This window comes from Eschrichtius robustus, chromosome 1 (genome assembly GCF_028021215.1).
Source record: "Eschrichtius robustus isolate mEscRob2 chromosome 1, mEscRob2.pri, whole genome shotgun sequence".
Lineage (NCBI taxonomy): Eukaryota > Metazoa > Chordata > Mammalia > Artiodactyla > Eschrichtiidae > Eschrichtius > Eschrichtius robustus.
The window spans coordinates 14,165,574-14,186,736 of NC_090824.1; the positions used below are offsets into that span (position 1 = coordinate 14,165,574).

The 21,163-nt window shown below is 42.2% G+C and overlaps 2 protein-coding genes across 16 annotated transcripts in view; one reads left to right on the plus strand and one right to left on the minus strand.

Moving 5' to 3' along the window:
- TDP1 (tyrosyl-DNA phosphodiesterase 1) overlaps positions 1-826 on the minus strand; it is a 75,258-nt gene extending 74,432 nt beyond the window's left edge. For 11 of the 12 annotated variants that reach the window (XR_011073665.1, XM_068541647.1, XM_068541665.1 and 8 more), the window contains exon 1: positions 715-826. The gene's annotated coding sequence lies outside the window, so the exon portion shown is untranslated. Of the gene's footprint in view, positions 1-540; positions 683-714 lie in introns of those variants that run through there. The other variant, XM_068541656.1, reaches the window with a different exon arrangement.
- Positions 827-1,992: 1,166 nt separating this feature from the next.
- Positions 1,993-21,163, plus strand: part of EFCAB11 (EF-hand calcium binding domain 11) — a 177,726-nt gene continuing 158,555 nt past the window's right edge. For 3 of the 4 annotated variants that reach the window (XM_068541783.1, XM_068541774.1, XM_068541792.1), the window contains exons 1-5: positions 1,994-2,186; positions 2,865-2,960; positions 6,512-6,557; positions 18,965-19,066; positions 19,945-20,035. In XM_068541783.1, the coding sequence (XP_068397884.1) occupies positions 2,112-2,186; positions 2,865-2,960; positions 6,512-6,557; positions 18,965-19,066; positions 19,945-20,035 (410 nt within the window). In that variant the 5' untranslated portion in view covers positions 1,994-2,111. Of the gene's footprint in view, positions 2,187-2,864; positions 2,961-6,511; positions 6,558-18,964; positions 19,067-19,944; positions 20,036-21,163 lie in introns of all 4 variants that reach the window. The other variant, XM_068541768.1, reaches the window with a different exon arrangement.

The window sequence follows — 21,163 nt, forward strand, 5'->3', positions numbered from 1 at the left end:
TGGATTTTATTCTAAGAACAGTAGGCTCTACTTAAGGGGAGTACCTTTTAATAAGCAGGGGAGTACCTTGGTCCGATCTCCTTTTTAAAAATATTACGTTCCCTACAACTCTCTATGGAGAATGGTTTGGAGGGAGACAAAAGTCGAAGTGAGGCGGCTCCTGCAGGGACTCTGGTAGCTCATGAAGGCGCTCGGAATGGAGTGAAGTGGGCTGATTCCGGGGTACACTGAGTAAGAAAGGACAGCTGCTGACTTTTCTGTGCGCTCACCTTTACTGGGCATACACTCATTTCACACTCATAACTGTTTCCATTTATGGGGAGACTAAACACAGAGGTTAAGTGCCTGGCACAGAGTAAGCGCCCAACATGCTAGCTAGCACTAACTCTCCAGGCCATCTGCCTACTACGTGGAGGAGCCAGAGTAAGAATCCGCGGAGGGGGACCCCTCCAGCAGGACTCTGGTCTCCTCAAGCAGCAGCTGCTCACGCCAAAGAGGTACTATTACTGGAGGAAGCCGAGGCCCAGAAGGGGACCCTACCTAGTGTCTTTACAAGATGCTCCGCTTCCCTCCGGATCCACCTCCAGCCCCGCAGGGCACTCAAGAATTCGCCGAACGCCGGCTGCCCGCGCTCCAGGCCGGAAGGAATAAAAGCGCGGGCAGTTGCCGAACGCGCACCAGAGGCCCCGGAACCCGCGGCCTCCAAACACTCACCTGAAGCCCCCAGAACACGCAGCCGCCGGGAACCCCGCCCCTCCGCCGCCACTCGCGCCTGCGCGCGCTTCAAATGCTCCAGGCCGCGGCGCGCGCAGAGTGGCCCTGCCCCTTCCCCTTCCGGGATGCCCGCAGCTGGGTCATAAAGCCCTCCGGGTCATGAGGGGTTGAGGGGGCACTCCCGCAGGAAGGGGCGGAGAGAAGACCTTGGCGCGTCTCCTAAAAGGGGGAGAGAGGAAAAGAAATTTCCCTCACTTCTCCCGTAGTTAATTAGCAAAACTTATCCCCTTTGCAGAAGTTCTCATAGCTTCAGACTCCCGGAGCTCGAGGTGTGTGTGTGGCGGGGGGGTGGGAGGGGGTGGGTATTTTAAAGGCAGACACAGGATCACCTGAGAGGTTCGAGGAAGCTGAGGGCTGAGACCAGTGTCCCGGGAGGAGTGGGTTCTCCTGGGGGAGCGGACTGTAAAACCTGCTGTAAAATAAAAGGTTAAACGAGCTCCTTTAGACTCAACCTCGAATGCCCGTTTCTTCGTTGAAACAGGGGCGTGTGCCTGTGTGCGTGTGTTGCCTTTTTAATCTTACTGATTTGTCAGAAGAGAGAGGTCTGAGATAAGCTCCTTTGCAAAGCGGAACCCTCGCCATATTCCTTGCCTTTAATAAGGCTGTTTGCTGTGCAATTTGGGCTCAGTGCTGTTGATATTATTCTCAGAGTTTCCTTCACACCAGGCACCTCTCCTAGAGGACTGAATGAAATAACTTGGGGTAAACGTCCTAAGGGCTCACTTGGTTCGTTTATTGAAAATCTGTTTTGTGCCAGGTACCGTGCTCAGTGCTAGGCTTATAGGGAGGACGGAACAGACACAGTAGCTACCCTGGAGGGCTCGATCCCAATGACTTGCTGATCTGCACGGGAGCCCCGGTCTTGTTTTGATTGGTTACTTTTATGCTTTGTTCACACTCTTTTTGTGTCTCCTATAATGTTTAGCATAGCGCCATTGATCAAAATTATCAAAAGTAATTTACTACAAGGTGTGGGGGCAGAAAATGAAAAGAATCATGCAGAACACGTTGAAACAGCACCTGGGTGAGCGGGATCCACGGTCGCGCGCCAGGAGTTAAAGGGACGAGAGGGGCGGAGCCAAGGCTGGGGGCGGGCCTGGAAGCCCCTCCGCCATAGGCTGTTCCAAGGAAACGTTATTAAACAAAGTCTCTGGCCAATAGAACTGCGGGGTCAACGCCAGTGGCTCGCAGGCCGTCCAATGGGAGAAGACATTGGAGGTACCCGGCCAAGTTTAGCTTCCTGAACTGCGGGGAGCTTGGCGGGCGGTCGCTGCAAGCCGGGCGTAGGCCGCAGAGGTTGCGAGTTCAGGCGTCCCGGCTCCCATGTGACTGTCGTGATGTTTTTCTCCCAGGCCGGGGCCCGGCCGCGGATGTGGGAAGCCAGCCCGTCAGAACACAAGAAGTGGGTGGAAGTAGGTGTCCGGAGGGCTGTCTCCGACTTTAACTTGACCCGGGACTTTCACTTCCGTCACCCCCTCCTGGCTCTCACTCAGCTTTGTTGCAGAGATAAGGGCTGGACTATCCTTCCGAAGTGTCATGATTAATGACCGAGGCTAGGGCTGCAAGGCTTCTGGATCCCTGTCCAGTGTTCTACTTCCAATTCCTTCTTTTCTCCGCGACATAGTCTGTGTATAACAACCTGTAATCTCCATCTCTCCTCCCGCCTTTCAAAGCCAGCCCCTTTGCCTCACCTTCCCAATTCTAGGATTGAATTTTGGGTAGAATTTATCCGAATGGTTTAAAGGAATTAACCCAGCGATTAAGTCGTTTGCACTTTTTTGGGGGTAAATTTTAGCACATTAAGATTTCTTTTTCTTTTTGGCCCTGGGGGCAGCATTCGGGATCTTAGTTCCCCGACCAGGGTTAGAACCCGTGCCCCCTGCAGTGGAAGCTCGGAGTCTTAACCACTGGTTCTCCAGGGAAGTCCCAGCACATTAAGATTTCTTGAGGATTAAAATTAGGATAATGAAATTCCATTTCCCAGCTCTACTCTTGGCTAAGTTTTAGGTTTGGAAGGTCTAAATATAAGTTAGTAATAATAGAACAAACGGTTTCTGTTTTATTAACTAAAGATATTTGCTGTTCTTTAGGTATTTAAAGCATGCGATGAAGAAAACAAAGGCTATCTAAGCAGAGAGGACTTTAAAGTTGCTGTTGTAATGCTGTTTGGATACAAGCCCTCCAAGGTAGAAGTTTCTTTTGTATTTGGGGACTGGGCTGACAATACAGTAGTGGATGGATTCTAAGTAAAGTGCAGAGGGCTAGCTTAGGATGTTTATGAAGCAAACCGCTGCCTTTTGAGCAATTTCAGAGATGTGTCCAGTGCTGAATTTTACTTATGTCTTAAGAATCCAACTCAGGAATGAATTAGAATCCATCAAGACTAAGTCATCAGGCTGCTAATAATATTAAGTAGGAGATGCTAGCGAGGTTCCAAGAGGGAAGCCTGGGAGTGGGATGTTGGTACCAGAAGGAATTCACAGAGGAAGTGACATGCAGGATTCTTTTTTTCTTAAATTAAAAAAAAAAATTTGCTCCATTTAAATTATGAAAATAATGCATTTACATAGTCAAAAAATTAAAACGGTCCAGAAAAGTATAAAGTTGGGTGTAAAATCCCCTCCCTCCCTACCAAAGGGTCCCACTCCTCAGGAGTTACCATTATTAACAGTTTCTTGTGTATCATCCCAAAATTTCCTATGTATTGACAGACACGCCTAGCATTGTATTGAAAAGTGGGTGCATAGTATGCCTATTTTATTTTAACTTGCTTTTTTCACTTCACAATAGAAGAACATAAAAGCACACACACCACATTAAAAAAAATAGTTGCTTACTATTCTCTTTAGCTAGTTTCCTTGTTTTGGTCATTTCCGTTGTTTCTGTTATTTTTCATTCCTACAAATATTGCTGCTGTGAGCATTCTCTTATAACTATATCTCTGCTTGTGGATATATCTCTGTGGAATAAATTCCTAGAAATACAAGTGCTAGGTACATTTGAAATTTTGTTGGGCATTGCTCTCCAGGAAAGGTTGCACTAGTTAAGGAGAGTTGAGCTGAACTTCAGTGAATCTCCCATTTTAGTGGGACAGGTTTCCTATGCCGCCTGTCCTTGTGCTGCTCCTCTTGTCTGTTACATCCATTCTAGTGATGGATCCCTCTTGTTAAGCTGCTGAACTGGAATTAATCAGGGGCAAGATCTTGGCCAGGTTTAAGAAATTCAACTGCAGGCATCAAACAGAGGGAGCACTCAGGGCTCTGCCTGGAATGTCATCCCTCCTGCTGTTGTTAGACAAAGTGGCTGGGCAACTGCTTTGGCCCAGTTGTTCCCTATGAGTGGGCTCTACCTGTCTGTCAGATTGCAGGCCCTGCAAAGCCAGGGACCACGTGATGTCCCACTTCTCTGTTCTTCATTATGCTTAAATGTATTACAACTTCATTGTTAATATGTTCTGTTGATATAAATATGTCCCATGAACCACCCAGGTAGGTTCAACTGCTAGGGGTTGCTTAGTTACTGAGAGGTTGATTATGGAGCTTCAGGGCTGGTTCCCAGAAATTGCAGCTCTGCTGTTAACCTGCAATCATTTCAGCTGGAATTCCAGAGCAGGTCAGCTAAGTGGACTCAGCTTTTGAAGCACTGAATTTAACCCAGGTTCAGCTGGAAAGATATCTGGTCTCATTCTACCTTTATCACCTTTGGATCTACTTACTTGATTTTAATTTTAGAACATGTAAGTGAGGAATTTAATGACAAGTACAGTGATATGGTAACATACATACATACACACCATCAAATTTAACAGATTTTTACTTCTGGTTGAGGTTTTGGATTTTATTTTTTAATCAAAGGAAATGCTTGTTTACTGCAGATTGCTAAACAGTGAAATACTGATGTAGCAAATCACCTATACACTTAACAATCATTTGTAACAATCATGAAGTTTTATTAAGTGACACTTAATGTATTCCCTCTGTGAAATTTAACAGATTTTTCCTCTTATAATAGGTTGAGGTTTGGGGTTTTATTTTTAAGCATTGCTTTTCAGCAAATGAAATATTTACTGAATGCAGGTCATGAAGCAGTAAGGCACTAAAATAATAAATCACTTCTGCATTCATGAAAATGTCTACAGAATGAAATTTATTGTGTTCCCATTTAATAAAAGGAGCACTTGCTATTTGCTAGAAATAGAAAGGTGAATAAACATAGACCCTACTTTGAAATAGTTCACAGTTTAGTGTAGAGAGACTTATAAAACTCTGATAAATACTAAGATAGAGAAGAGATTAAGAATAGAAAGGGAGGAGGGCAAGGAGAAGGGTCTAATTCTGTAGTAACTTTAATAGGAATCTGGGCACCATTTAGAGCAGCGGAGGTAGACTCTGATATGAAGTGTCTGAGAGCGCTTTGTGGTGGTGGGAGAAGTTATGCCTTGGTGATTCACGGTTGCCTGTGGTGGCCGTATCAGAGTGATGTGACAGCAGTACTGAAGGGATAAGAAAATAAGAAAATTCAGAAGGAGTAGGTTTGGGGGAAAGGCAGTGAGTTCGGATTGGGGCATATTAAGTTCGAGGAGGCTACAAGCACCCCAAGCGCATTCCTTTTTTAAGTGCTGTGCTGGGTGTTGAGGTGATGGTGGTAAAGATCTGCTCTCAGATTGTGCCACCTCCCTTAGATGTAGGAATCTGAAGTTGGGTGGAGAGGTGAGGGCTAGAGATAGATTTGGGATTCCTCACAGGTGGTAGCTCAAAACATGAGACTGAGGTGGCATTGCCCAAGAGGAGGATGCGGAGTATGAAGGGCAGCATCCTGAGGGGAGAGCATGGGGGGAGTACCCACATTTAAGGGTCGGTGGGGACTCCATGAAGAAGATGCACTGGGAACTGGTTGTCTGGGAGGGGCAGGAGGAACCAGGGAAGTGCAAGGCATGGAATCCAAGGTGGAGAAGCTACATCAGATGTTGCCAAGATTCTAATTCCATGATGTTTATAAAGCTCTCTTAACAATGTGGGAAAATGCTTATGTTTTAATATTTAGTGAAGGCAGGTCCCCAAACTTAATATACAGTGTATTCTCAAATATGTTTAAAAATGCATGGAGGGGGGAAAAAAAAGCTGTACTAGGCCTAAATGTTAACAATGGTTTTCACTGGATGGCTGGTGTTTTAGATGTTTTTCTTCATAATTAAAAAATATTTTTCATGTTTTCTACATCATGTTACTATTACAGTCAGGAAATTTTTTTTTTTTTTTTTTTTGGCCGCGCGGCATGTGGGATCTTAGTTCCCTGACCAGGGATCGAACCCGCGCTCCTTGCGTTGGAAGTGCGGAGTCTTAACCACTGGACTGCCAGGGAAGTCCAGGAAAAAATTTTTAAATAAACCCATAGAGGCCATTGTAACAATTGCTTGTATTTGTCTAAAACAGAAATGTTACCTTTTAGGTTATGCTGTATATGTGACAGCCAAGTTGATTTTATATGACCAAACTGTTTTGGTCAATGCAATAAAGTTTTGGGGGCCGTTAGAGTCTGTAGTAGATTAGCATCTGGTATCTTATTAATAGAAGAGAAAAATGACTATTATAGCTGTTCTGTGATGTTACTTGTCTGCTGGATTCAACAAAGTTGGTTTCTCATAAAATACATTCCTTCCCCGCACCCCAGGAATTAAGAACTTGTACTGTGAAAACATTTGATGAAATTGTATATCTTATGCTTTTTTCTTTTCTAGATAGAAGCTGATGCTGTGATGTCCTCAGTAGATCCAAACACTTCCGGTAATGTGAAAGTTAATTTTTAGTACTCTTATTTAGACATTCATGAAACTACAACTAAGAACAAATATAGAGGCTATAAAGCATTATGTTTAAGCAAATCTTTGTTTTGTTTCTGATTACCCAAAAAGAACGAGGTTTGGTTCTTTTAATTTTAGTTAATTAATGTATTCATAAGCGTATGTTTATTGTAGGAAAATTTTAAACCACTGAAAAGCATAAAGAAAAAATGTTGCTGGTAATTTCAACATCCCGCGGATGATCTAGGTTTTCTGACTTAAGCAGCTGAGTGAGTGGAAGTGGCACTTCCTGAAATGGGAAGACTTGGGGAGAAGATTTAGGGTCTGGGGAGTGCAAGAGTTCAATTTTGAATATGTTGAGTTTGAGAGGTTTCGGTCAATGATGTCAAGGCAGTTGAGCTGTATGAGTATGGAATTCAGAGGAAAGATCTGGGCCACAGAAATAAGTTTGAGAGTCATCAGCGTTTGGATGGTTTTGAAGCCATGGGAGTGGATGAGACCCCTTGAGGGAGAGACTGAGACCCGTAGGAACTATAACCATTAAAAGTCAGGTAGGGGATGAAGAGACGGCAAAGGAGGCTTAGGAGGGGCAGAGGGGCCAGAGGAAAATCAAGAGTATTTGATCAAAAGCCAAGAGAAGTGACTATTCCAAGGAAGAGGTTTGGTCAACAGTGTCCAATGCTGTTGAAAGGTTAAGTAGCAAAAGAACTGAAGAGGATCCGTGAAGCTGGCAACCTGGGGGTGTCAGGTGATTTTAGGAAGAACAGTGTCAGCACGTGATGGGAGCAGAGGCCAGGCTGCAGTGGTTTGAAGATAAAGGGAAAGTGGCAAAGTGACAATGTGAGTAGATAAGTCTTTCAGTGGGTCCAGTAGCTGTGGATCAAGAGCTGTTTGCTTTGCTTTTGTTTGCTTTTTTTTGGAACACGAAGAAGATGTTTCTAAGCTTAGCAGAATGATCTAGTGAAGAGGGAAGAGGCAAATGAGACAGAGAGATAACTACCTATTGTTTGAGGAGATAGGGTCCAGAGCATGCTGAATTGGCTTTTCAAAAATTACTTTTTGGGGGGATGTAATTTAAGGCTTACGGAAAGTTGCAAAATAAAAATAGTACAGAGAATAGCTGTATACCCTTTAGCCAGATTCACTTACTGTTCATATTTTACCCCATCTACCTTCTCTTCTGCACTTTCTGCCTCTTCTCCATCCTCTCGCTGAGCTGTTCATAACCACAGCACACCCATCATAAGTTTATATTGACACTTGTCTTTATCTGCTTTACCGTCTATATTGCAATGTTGTCACTTGATCTAATTATGTCCTTATTAGCATCTTTCCTCATTTAATACAGGAGTTAGTCCTTGGTATCATGTCTCTTTAGCCTCTTTTAATCTGGGATATTTCTATAGACTTTTTTTTTTTTTTTTTTGCCTTTTTACAACATTGTTATTTTTGAGGAAATAGCCCACCCCTCATGGTTTCCTTTTTTTAGGAACAGCCCTCATCTTGTGTTTGCATGGCATTTCTCTGTAAGTAGGTTGAGGTTAAGCACCCTCAGCCAGAATCCTATTTGGGTGATATGTCCCTCTCAGGGCGCCACATCTGGAGGCACACAATGTCTGTCTCTCGTAGATACTAATTTTATCACCGGTCAAGATGCTGTCGGATTTCTCCATTGTATTATTTCTCTTTATATTTTCTTCCCTTGCAACTAATCAGCAGCCTGTGGAGAGACACGTTCGACGTTGCAGATATTCTGCTTCTCATCACAATTTCCGCCTGGATTTGGTATCCATTTGTGATTCTTGTCTGATCCAGTTTTTGCTGTATGATTGCAAAGTAATGATTTTATGATCCCAGTGCCTCTTTCAGTTAGCCCTTGGCATTTTTACTATAAGCAAGAGACTTCCCGTCTTCTTGATTGATCAGTCCATCTCTCTTTTATCAGTATGGACTCATGAATTTGTATGTTTTTAATGATTTATAATTCATTACTATACTTAATTATTTTAGTGCTCCACTTACCACAGATTTGGCCATTGAGTGCCTCCTTGAGCTGGCTCCTGTGTCCTTTAGACTGGCTTGACTTTTTTCTTTTTAAAAATCTTTTTATGTATAAATTTTGGGTTTACAGAAGAGTTTACTAGATTATTTTTTGGATACAAGTTTGGTATCACATATTAAACATGGCTTTTCGAACAATATTATTGCTAGGAGAAGGTGTTTTTGACATAACTCCCTAACTTGATGGAATTTCCCCAGGCTTTAAATTTCATGTTAAAAATTTTCACACTTTCAAAGTATTCAAATGTTGTTTCTTTGCTGTTCAGTTTAGGTTGCAACTTCTTGGTGAAGCCTTCCTTACATATTTTCTCTGGGTTTCTATGTGAGTATTCCAGTCTATAAAGATTTCTGTCTTCTGGCAGAAGGATTTCCCGCATTTTTTGCATTGTTAGGGTTTCTCTCCTTTAGGAGTCCCCTGAGAGTCAGTGAGTGATTCTGTCTGGATGCATGTCTTACGCTGCTCTTGTTTATGTAGCGTTTCTACATAAATACGTGTAGTTTGCCAAAAGCACTCTCAAATTCATTATTCCCGGAGATTTTCTCCCTTATGTGTGTTCTTTGGTTCTGAATTAGGGATTTGACTTCACACGGAAGGTTTTCTTTCCTTAACCAGTTCTTTGATGTACCGACAGGTGTTATCCTGGAAGAAAGTTTACCCACGTTCTTTACAGGTGTAGTGAGTTCTCTGATGTAAAGGTTGACTTCCGAAAAAACCTTCCACATTCAGTATCCTGAGTTTTCCCCCCATGTGTATTATATCACATTTAGTAAGATATGACTTACACGCATGTGTTACATTCATATGGTTTCTCTATGGGTCACTTGATGTACATTGAAGGGTAAATTCTGGCAGAAGGTTTTCCCACCTTCATTACATTCTAAAGGTTTCTCTTGAGTGTGAGTGCTCTGATATAAAGTGAGGACTGGTCTGTGACAAAAGGATCTTCCAAGTATGCCGTTGTTAGTTTCCTCCCCTGCTTTTTCTTTTTTTCTGATGTTTGAGAGAGGGTTGACTTGAGGCTGGAGATGTTTTGTAAATTTCATGAACATTTCCTCTCCTTCCTGAGTTCTCTAATGCTTGGATTTGGGCTTCCTGCAGAAACAGTTCTCACATTTTTGCAGTCATGGAGCTTCCTTTTAATATTAGTTCTGATGTACATTAAAGCTTTAGGTTTTGAACGAGGTTCTCTACATTCCCTTCATGTGGCCTATCTCACACCTGAGTTCTCTTATGTATAATGAAGACTGCCTTATTATGGGACATTTTCTCAAATTCATAATAGTCTAAGGATTGCTTCAGAACTGGAGTTTTTGATGCTGAAAGTAGGCTTCCCTATGAGGGCTTTCTGACTTTGGTGATGTGCTCCAGGACCTGCTCCCGCATGCACGTCCCTTGCATTTAATATCAGGGATATTATAGGTACTCTCACATCCACTTCCCCATCAGATCATTAGGATGCTTCCTGTCACAGCATCTTTTCGTAATACTTAATTTTTAAGTATATTTCAAAAGGTTACAAAGTAAATTAGTCATCTGAGAAATTCAAGGGAAGATTGGGTTGGAGGAACGAGATCAAAGTGTAGGTGCTTAGTACCTTGCTCCAAAACTACTGTGAAAGGGGTTTCCTTAGTCTACAAGCTTCCAGGCTTTTCCCTTCCTCTTCTGGTCCTGATATCAACAGCAGATTAACTTTCTCAAAGCATCACTTTCTTCATGATTAAAGGAGTAGACTTAGCTTCAATTCATGTCCCCTTGAAAGGGGAGACTCAAGACCACAGACATCCCAGGGAAAGAGTAAAAGAGCCATCTTAGCAAGAAGTCACTGCTGAACTCTGAATGCTGCTAACATAAAATTTTTTCATTAGGACTGTTAGTAGTGAACCAATTTCAGACCAGCTCCTTCTTTTCTCCCTTTCAGTGACATGAGTCACATTTACATGTTATTTTTCTTACAGGAAGAGAGTTTATACACAGATTATTTTACCAAATATATTATCTCTCTCCTTAATGTTTTGATCTTGAAGAACTGAAAGGTTGGCCTTGGCTTTCTGGGAGCTATTTATTCAGGTAGTCAACTTCCCAAAGTTCTTCTGAGTAGCTGTGACTTGGGAATTCTCTCACTAGGTGTAGCTCTTCTTACATCCAGACAAGGTTGTGCCATATCTCCAGCATGCAACCCCAAAGGACCCTCCACACGGAGCCCATTTGCTGCCCAGCTTCCTGGGGGAAGGTCCAGACTCACATCCTGGATTGAGCCTGACAGGGCAGAGCCCTGACGATGCACACATTTCATACAGTACCTAAACCTGGATGCCCAGACCCTGCTTCCCAAGGTCTCTCTAAAAGGTGGGTCGTTTCTGTAGAGGTTCCTTGTGAAAATTAAAAGGAGTGAAAAGTTAAGACAAAGCCATTAGAAGAGTAGGATGTCTCAGGGAAAGTCACACTGGGAGAATTTGAGGGCAGCCAGAATGAGTAGCAAAAAGGTGTTAATGACATTTTTAATGCCTGTAACTTAACAAGCACGTGAGTATCAGCAAAAACTGTTTAGGCACCAGGAACAAGGAATTATATTAATGGGAGGAAAAAAAAAAAAATCAAGCCACTTGTTTAAGGAAGCAGCAGATCAGTGTTGGGATTGGTTCCAATACACACTATTGCTACCTAATTTTAGAGGGTTTTATTTCTGTTCTCTAAGGGTATAGAACATTTCATATCTCCTCTAACTATAGAAAATGAAAGAAGTTTGCAACTAGAAGAGCCTAGAAAACAGTCATATATTTCCTCTTTTAAAATGAGGAAACTGAGCTCCAGAGAGGAATAAAAAATCTTAATCCTGGCATTTGATGGTTCTTTATTGGTTTATAAGATACTTTTACATGTGTTACAGTATTTATTATAATTATAGATAATAATTATAGCTTTGATTCCTTGAGTGTTTACCATGTGTAGACTCTGTGATGAGTATTATGCATGGATTGTTAAATTTAATACAACTCTATGTTAGGATTGTCCCATTTTATAAGTTAAAACAATCCTGAAGCTTAGAGAGGTTAAGTAATCTGTGCAGGGTGGCACAGCTAGCTAGTAAGTAGCAGACCATAGTAGTGTAATCTCCAAGCTTACCCTCTCAACCATTTGATAAACCCTTCCCTTGAGGTTAATAGTGTCATGGATCATATTGATGGAGCTGAGGCCAGTCTTCATTGTCCTGGGAACTTAATGAATGAATGAGTCGAAGTCAGGAGTGGGTCAGTACACAAAAGACAAATCACAAGGTTCTGTGCAGCCGCTAGAGGTTGATGTCAAATTTGGTTCCGAGCTACCGAGTGTCCAGATCAAATAGGGAATCACAACCAAGTGCAGATGTCAGCACCCACACCACAGAAACTCCTTTTCCAGAGAGACATAGTTTTCCCCGATGTGGGATGTTTCCCGCACGATGTCTCATGGAGGAGAGACTAATAAGTGGACACTGACGTCCACAAACTGTTCAATAAATACAGTAGTGAATGAAGTCTGTAAGGCCGTTTCTTGAACTTTCTTCAGCATAGGCCAGTGGTTTAATGCCAAACGTGTCTGGGCAGTTCTATGAAGGGCAAGACCATGTGTGATCTCAGATGGTTTGACTTCATTGTGGGATAAATCGTAGAGCAACAGCTAAGATTTATAAGACTTTTGCTTAATCTGCCCAATGCACATCGCCCCGCTGCATTCTCACACAGCTGTCTGCGTGTTTTTATCCCAGATCTATATAAAATATGCTTGAGGGAAAAAACCAGAACAAAGTATATCAGAATTTTGTTTCCACTGTGTGATTAGATCATGCTTTTTTTCTCCCCTTTCTTTCTGTTTTTTTATACTGTTGCCCTTTCAACACACTGAACATATTTTACTTTCATACTTAGAAAAAAAAAAAAGCTTTCCAGGAGCTTACTTTTAACCTGCAACTTTAAACAATGGAAAAATCAAAGAGATTGATTCATTACAGTGGTGATGATGGACTGTTTGACTCAGTCATGCTATCCAGGGTCAGTTTAATTGGAAAATAATTTGTGGATGATGAGGTTAATGGCTTTTATTTATTGCTATCTTGGCTGAGTTGTTTTGAGCCGGATAGTTGACTATAAAAGTATTCTTTTCCTAAATTTAAATGTCTGTTTTCTAGTCTTTTAAGTTATATTGTAAACACATTTTTTGTATTTGTTTTGTGTATATTTTGTTGTTTTGGGCTCCTACCTAAGGAACTGAGGCCACAGTATAGCAGGTGTAGCAGGCTGCTGTTTGACTTCAGATTTCAGTTGACCTCTTCATTTCTACCATCAGGAAACACATACACATTATACTTATCTTGAAATCATAGGACCATTTTGTGGTATCACCCACAGATATTCCCTTCTCAATTAATGTATTTAATTCCCCATTTAAAGATGATGAGTAAGTTTTCTTGTAGGGGTAAAAAAGAATTAGGAGACACTGACCTAAAGACACTTTTTAAGAATGTCATATATGGGGCTTCCCTGGTGGCGCAGTGGTTGAGAGTCTGCCTGCCAATGCAGGGGACACGGGTTCGAGCCCTGGTCTGGGAGGATCCCACATGCCGCGGAGCGACTAGGCCCGTGAGCCACAATTACTGAGCCTGCGCGTCTGGAGCCTGTGCTCCGCAACAAGAGAGGCCACGATAGTGAGAGGCCCGCGCACCGCGATGAAGAGTGGCCCCCACTCACCGCGACTAGAGAAGGCCCTAGCACAGAAACGAAGACCCAACACAGCCATAAATAAATAAATACATAAATAAAAATTAAAAAAAAAAAAAAAAGAATGTCATATGTGATAGGGAAGATGAAAGAAGTATTGTCACTTCTGTGATGGCCAGATGTCACACGAACACAATAGACTAGAAGACCTCTAAGAGCTTCGAAGGGAGCGGCACTCCCTTCCTGCCCGAGGTGTGGGCCAGAGCCGGATGTGGGAGGCTGGGTGGGGTTTGCAAAAGGTGGAGAAGCAAAGAGGAGAACAGGGAGAATGAATGAAGGCAGATGCCAGCTGCGAGCTTGTCGTCCGGCTCCTGGTGCTCCCTGGGCTCTGCTGGTGCCAGCATGGATGCAGAGCTCCGTGCCAATTTAGACTTCCCCGCGCGGTCCACACCTGTGCAAACGTTCCCTGTCATGTCCTGGAGACTTTGCCGAGGTGTTTGTTCATGGTCCAGAGGAGGGGCTTTATCACTCACCCTCCATCACAGGTCCGCATTTTCTCCTCCTCCGTAGGGGCTCTTTCTGCATGCTGGCCCTGTGGGGTTGCTCCTACAGACCCCCTACCCCCAAGCGTCTCACCCTCTTCTCTCAGATCCCTGCCCCCCGTTTTACAGCACGCCCTCTTGCCGGTCCCCCCCTCAGATTTGCAGGCCCAGAGTGCTCCTCAGCTGTCCCTGTGTTGGTATCAAGTCCTGCCGGAAACGGAACCCCCGGCCCCCCGCGGAGTGCTGCTTTCTCCCGCTGCCGCAGGGAGTGCGGTGCGCTGCAAGCCAGCTGCCCCCCAGCAAGCAGCCCTGACGGAAGCTGGGAGTTGGAGAGGGGGAGAGTTAAGGACCAGTTTACCTGGAAGGAAGAGTGAAGCTTTAAACTCCAGAATAAGGGATCGGGGCTTTGCACTGCTAACGCTGAGGAACCTTTGAAGGGTTATGAGCAGGAGATGTGCGTGATAAAAAAAGATAACGATTCCCGTCCACGTTTGGTAGAAATAAGGTTTCGTTGGTTCAGATTTCTCTATTCTGCTGTAACCTGTTTTTACTCTTCCTCGTTTCCCTCCCAATGATAGAGTAAAACTTGCTTTCTTCCGTTAAGGTGGATTCTTTTCTCTTCCTGCCCCTACTCTTATGCGTGTAGCTGGAAGAAAATATTAGCCGTCTGAATTTACTTACCCATCTTACTGTGACAACTCACTGCTCTTGATGCCACGAAAGCCCTTCTGTCCTTACAATCTTTTTATGCAAACACATGCTATCCTTTTTTTTTTTTTTTTTCCCTGCATGGCCTCCAAAAGTCATAATCTGAATTTTATTTCTCAAACTAGAAAAGGCTTGCATTATACCTTTTAAAAGGCCACTTAATCCTTTTAAGCCCTCATTTTTAGGCATTTTCAATCCCTGGGAAAATTAATAGATGGCCCAATGACTGTGAGCCCTCTCTTTTCTACTAAATCCAGGACCAGACTTCCAGTCTAAAAAACTTGGCATTTTTATTATTTTCTCCTTCATTCTCCCAGGTGTATTGCAGTTTCTAATTTAGGCTCACTGCGATAGCCAGAAACTAGATGACTACATTTTCAAGAGGATTTCTCTCTACGCACTGACCCTGAAACTTAGAACTGTGAGCCACAAAACAAAACAAAACAAAACAAAACAACTTTCAAGGAAAAATTTATATAGTTTTGTTGGACTTTTTGAATATATCCACCCCTGTGGTGAAAGATGATTACCTTCCTAGGAAATTGCTTAAAAACAAAAAAGGGGGAAAAGATAACACTTCTCTATATGATATATCTGTATCACATGTATTAAGTAGATTGGAAAGTAAAAAAATATATATATTCATTACAGAACACGAAGAGTCCATTTCGCCAAGAGTAGTTTATAAAATGGAAGGGAGTGCTTTCCGTGATATGGAAAATGCACAGACTTGCAGAGTCTGGAAGGATTCGTAAAGATCGTTGGTCCCAGTGGCCTTTGAGGCATGATCCTCAGTCCTGTGTCCTGTGGGGGGCACTTCTAGAGGCGCTGCTGGAGAGGGAAGGGTGAGGAGCCCACCTCACTCCAAACCGAATAGCTTTGCCTTCGTCTCTACACACTGGGCATTCCTGATTTAGAAAGAAGAACCTTTCCTACAGCTAAAACAAAGTAAGAAAACTACTGGTAGAGTCCAGCTACCCGCGCAATTTCTGAACACCTTCTGTAGATTAATAACGAACACAGATAAACACATAGGTCTACGTGGTTCCTGTGGTGATCCCAACGTGTAGCTACAGCAAAGTGTGTTTAGGTAACTTTCATTACTAGAACAGTTTACAGAGAAGACCCAACCTCGTATTTGGAATTAGAATGTTCTGAACATACTTTCACTCCAGGGGGGGACACAGGTAATGCATTTCTCATTGGGTATGAAATGTGGTGGCAGTAGAATTATGGAAAGTCTTTGTGAAGTGGTCATTTTAGGTTTGAATATTGTGACAGCAGGTGGAGCTAGTAGTAGGAACTCTATTTCTAGGCCGTTTAAACAGCAGTAAAACATAAAATTTACATTAATGTGTTTGCATTACAGAGCTGTAGGAATAGCAAACCTTTATGCCTTGGCTTTGGAAAGTGATCATACTACTACAACATGAGAGCTCAGCTGAATGGAAACTTCTCTATCCTTTTTAGAAAAGGGACTTGCATGGTATTGAATGCATTTGTATGTGTTGCCATCGAAGATTAAGACAAGAGGATGGGGATGGGGCAGTGAGATACGTTTATGTGGTTTGATACTGACTTTAAAAAATAAGGTATACGAGCCTGTGGGAAAATAGTGTGAATGAACTTGATTACATAACTAGAGTTATTTGTATTATTAGATGGTTTCTTCTTTTTAAGTGGTAATAAACATATAGTTGAAATCCACATATATTTTCTCCTAGGAAACACTAAAGAACATGTGCTTTTTATCCCCCAAGATTATGAAATAAAGACCTGACTACTTTATAGCCCCAAATACGGTTGAGTTTTCTGAATATGTGGTTTAAAATATATCATTCACCACTCATGCACTTTTTTTTCCTTGTGAATCTGAATCACACATTGAACCACGGAATGGAACTGTGCTTCTTTTCTTATCGTTTCCTGAAATCAGATGCAATTAAATGAAGAGCAAATATTATGCATGTATTTCCTTTTCCTCTGAATTTTGTTTGTTTTTTACTGTATCATAGGTATTAAGAAATTGGGGTTTCTAAAATGACGATTTTGCTGGCTATGTGAATAAATAGAGACCTACTTTTTGGCATTAATTTGCAGAGTTATAAGAGCATTTAAAACACATTTTAATGCTTTTTGCTGAAAACTAGAAACAACGTCTTCCTATGATTTTATTTACTTATTCAACAAACATGTGAGGAACGCCTCCTACAAGCAGGTATCTTACTAAACACTGTGGATAAATTTTGAGAGCAGACAATCCTTTGCCTCAGTGTGTCTCAGGCAGACGTGTGGCCAGATAGTTACCATGGGACCCGACGAGAACGGAGCTGCATTGCTCCACATCCTCCACAATGCTCCAGACGCTAATTCCGTACAATGTGTGTTTATTGAGCACATGCCAAGCACTCTGGTAGGTGCCAGGAGATACGCCTGTTGCTGCTTTCTTGACTTTTGCTCTTGGTTGTCTCCAAAGCATCAAACAGCTAACATCTCCAAATTGCAACTCCCATCTCAGCACCACCCCCATCCTGCTTCCCCTCGTCTTTCTCAGCTCTTTAAATGACTCCTCAAACCACCTAGTACTCAAGCCAGAACCTAGGGCTTATTCTTGACGTCTTCTTTCTCATGCACCACGTCTAACCCTACATCTTTTCTTCAGTATGTCTGGAACCTTCCACTGCCCTCCGTTCCCACTGCCCGCACCCTCGTGACCACATCTCTTGCCAGTAGGATCCTTACGAGTCTCCTTTTTTATATTTTGCTTTCTCCCCAGTCCTTTTTCAAAACAATAGCCAGAGAGATCTTTCCAAAATCTAGATCAGATCATGTCACTTCTCAGTTCCAACTTTATTGACTTCCTATTGCAACTGAAATAAAAATCAAATTATTTCCTGTGGCCCACGAGGGGCTGTGCGTTCGGGCCCCTGCCCACCTCACCAACGCCGTCTTCACCGCATTCGAGCCACTGTGGCCTGTTTTCACTTCTCCCACTTCCCACCCCCATGGCCTTGGCACGTGCTCTTTCCACGGCCTGGAATGCTCTTCTTCCCACCTTTAGCCAGTTGGTATCTTCTCATCATTTAGGTCTTAGCCTAAATATTACCTCCTCTGTGAGATCTCTCCTTCACCAGAGTCTGCTCTACAGGAGGATTTCTGTGACGTGTTTTATACCCTCCTGTTTTCCCCTCGTTGCGCATGCCACAGTTTGTAATTATGTGTACGTTTGTAATTGAACCTGTATCATCACCGTCTCCGTCACTAGACCAGTGGCTCCCTTGGCACTGGAATCATGTGTGTTCTCTTTTCCCCTCTATTCCCCTCTATTCCCCGAGCTTAATGCAGTGCCTGGCACCCAGTGGGTCCTAAAGAGTTGTAAGAGAATCGTTTAAACACATAAAGATAGATGGACTTTTTAAATTTCTAAATCTTTAACGACAAATAAGAAAAATGTGGAAAATTAAGAAAACTATTTTCCACTTTTTAAAAAACCATCGGAACTATTTCGGGAAACGTGTATAGTTCAGTATACCTCACCAAAATATTCCCTTTTGGAAAGGGTGCAAGTTCTTAAAAATTAACACGTGGTTATTGTGTGATTTGGGGCTATTTTTAAAACAGTGATACAATTTTAAATGGAAATCCTGACATATAAAAACGAACTGCTCTTTTTATATATTTAGGGCTCAGTTCACTAGAATGTTTAAATTCTTGGCTGCACTCTTTAAACCTACTACAAAGATCACATTAGAATTCATTTTAATAGACATTGTAAGCACAGTATCCAATCTCATATGATCACGCTGGGCTCTTTTATTATGAGAATCACAGGAAGCAGAGCCTGAGGCTGCAGAACAGTCATGGGGCGTACCTAAGGCTGGGGACAGTGCCAACGCTATTGTTTATGGAATGTTCTCTCCACTTTTATCTGCGGTATGCAATTGGTATTGACTTTTGAGAAACTACTTCTTCGCCCTGATCTCCCAGCTGGAAAAAAACCTGTCGTAATGACATCTGGCTAGGAAAAAAGGGATCAAAGACGCATAAGGAAAGAAAATTATGAGACCTTATTTTATAAGTAGTTTCGGGCCTGTCTGTTAGATCTGTCAGAGGGAAGAGTGTCATACTTTTTCGAGGTCATCATCTTTTATCCCCGGGAAGAGCTCAGTGAGCTCCGAAAGTGTCTACCCTTTCTGCCGTCGATTGCTAATGTGGAGTCTACTTAGCTTTTAAGAAAATGTCTTTTCAACTTTAGAGATCTTTATGAATAAATACTACTCACCAAAATTAAGATAACATTTGTTTGTGGTAGTATCACTTTCCATTTATGTTTTGTTTCCTTCTTAAAGAGAAAGACAGTAAATTGGTTTTTTCCAACTTTTAGGGATATTACTTAAGGAGTTTTTAGACATTGTAAGGAAAAAGAAGGAAGCTCAACTATATCGGAATGAAATAAGACACATCTTCACAGCTTTTGACAGGCACTGTAAGTACCTTTAAAGTGTTTTGATATAAAAAATGGCTATCAAGGAACTGTGAATGGGAACATATACTCAGTAACTAAAATAATATACTTGGAAGGTTATTTTACTGTATTCATTAGCTATTATCTTAGATGTTGGTGTACATTTTTTTTTCTCCATCACAATCTTAAATTCTTGACATTTACGATGGGTGAAATAATATCTACAGTTATATAATTGTACAATACTTATGATTTGCCTGCAATGTCATGGGGACAACAGAAGGGCTGGCCATGCGGGGATATAGCTGAAGAGCTACTTATGGAAGTTTGGGAGACCATGAGGCCTTTTTTTCCGACTCCTCCTTTGACCCACACATAATTGGAGGAATTGTTTTCCCACGCTGGGGTGGCCCAGAGGAGTAGCTTCAGACCCCCTCCCCACAGAACACAGGGTTGAAAGACTTGTGGAGTCCAGGTTCAGTATTTTGGTTTCTGTAATGGTTTTCCTCTAAATAATAATATAGTTCTAATACCAAGCAAGAAAAAAAATGTGAATTTTGAAGAATGAATTATTTTGGCAATTCACAAAGACTTGAAGCCTAATGCCATTGTTGCAGTGTCTGTCCCTTAGTCCTTTCCCTGGGACTCAGGGAATCAGCAAATGATGGGGCTGGAAGAGACCTTCATGAGCATCTGGGACTGTACTGAGGGAGAGTATTACTAGATTCTCAAATTCTTCCAATGAGACAATCTCAGATTACCTTATATGTAAAATCAATTATAAATTACTGCTTTTCTCCTAGTAATAGATTAAAGTCTCACTCATATGTTATGGCTGAAATAGCAGTTTATGGGGCTGATAGAAGTGTGTGAATGTTATGTATTCTGCTTTCAAATAGATCGTGGATATTTAACTCTGGAAGATTTCAAAAAAGCATTTAGGCAGGTGGCTCCCAAGTTATCGGAAAGGATTATTCTCGAGGTATTCAGGTAAGGTGCCAAAATCTTTATGTATACCCACCCCTTGATTTACCATTTGCTTTTACAAGTTTTCAGTTTTATGGAGAACACTCATTTATGCTTATTTTTCACTAGTGAACATTTTCATCTCACAGCATATTGTCATGATCCAGGAGAGAATTTTATAGTTAGCTATTCGTCCATCCACACCTTGACAGTGGGCTCTAAAGTGGGTGGAGTGCTTGCATACTAGGAAGGTGGAAAAATCATTTGTTAGTAGGGGTGGAGAGGAGCAGAAAGAAAGTAGAACTTCTTTGTATATTTATGTATTGACCAAAAAACCCCCCGAAGCTTTATTAATATTTAATATGGATGCTGGTGTTCTCCCATGGTCTGTATTTCATCAGACATGGGTTACAAATGGTCCTTGAGTTGTCTGGAGAGTAGAGTTGGGGTGATCAGTGCTGGCCCCTCCTTCGTTTGTTTTCAAAGTTATAGACCCATGTTGCAGTTCACACACACCTGATAAAGTAGATTTAAAGATTATATTACGTTGTCTTTATAAACTATTTCTGACAAAATGGGCAAGTGGCTTAAAAGCAGTTTCTGTTAGGAAACTGCAGATTGAAAGTAGTAAGAATAGTGTGAGCACATGCTTGCAGAGAAAATTGCAGAGTTGCCTCTTCTCTGACTGCTAACATGAGTTCCTCATCAACCCTGTTACCAGGTGTGTTAATTAGGGTTTCGTACAGCAGTAAGAGCCAGAACACCCAAAACAACAAAGCTCAAAAAAGAGAGCAATAAACACAGGAGAGTCCAGGGCTGATTTGATGGCAACACAGTTGTGAAGGACCCAGATTCCCCTCCTCTTGTTGTTTGGCTGCCTCAGCATCTGGCTTCTCCCTCTTGCTTCAAGATGGCTCCCAAGGTTTCAGCCATCACACCTGAATTCCAGCTAGGTAGGCCGAAAGGGAGCAGAAGATATGCCCCTCCTTTTAAGGCTATCCATTATTTCTTCCTACATCCCAGTGACCAAAGCTTCGTTCCAAGGCCACGAATAGCTACAAGGGGGAGGTGGGTCTGGAAAATGTAGGCCCTGCTTTGGGCAGTCATGTGCACTCAAATGGAGTTTCTGATACTGGGGAAGAAGGAGAGAAC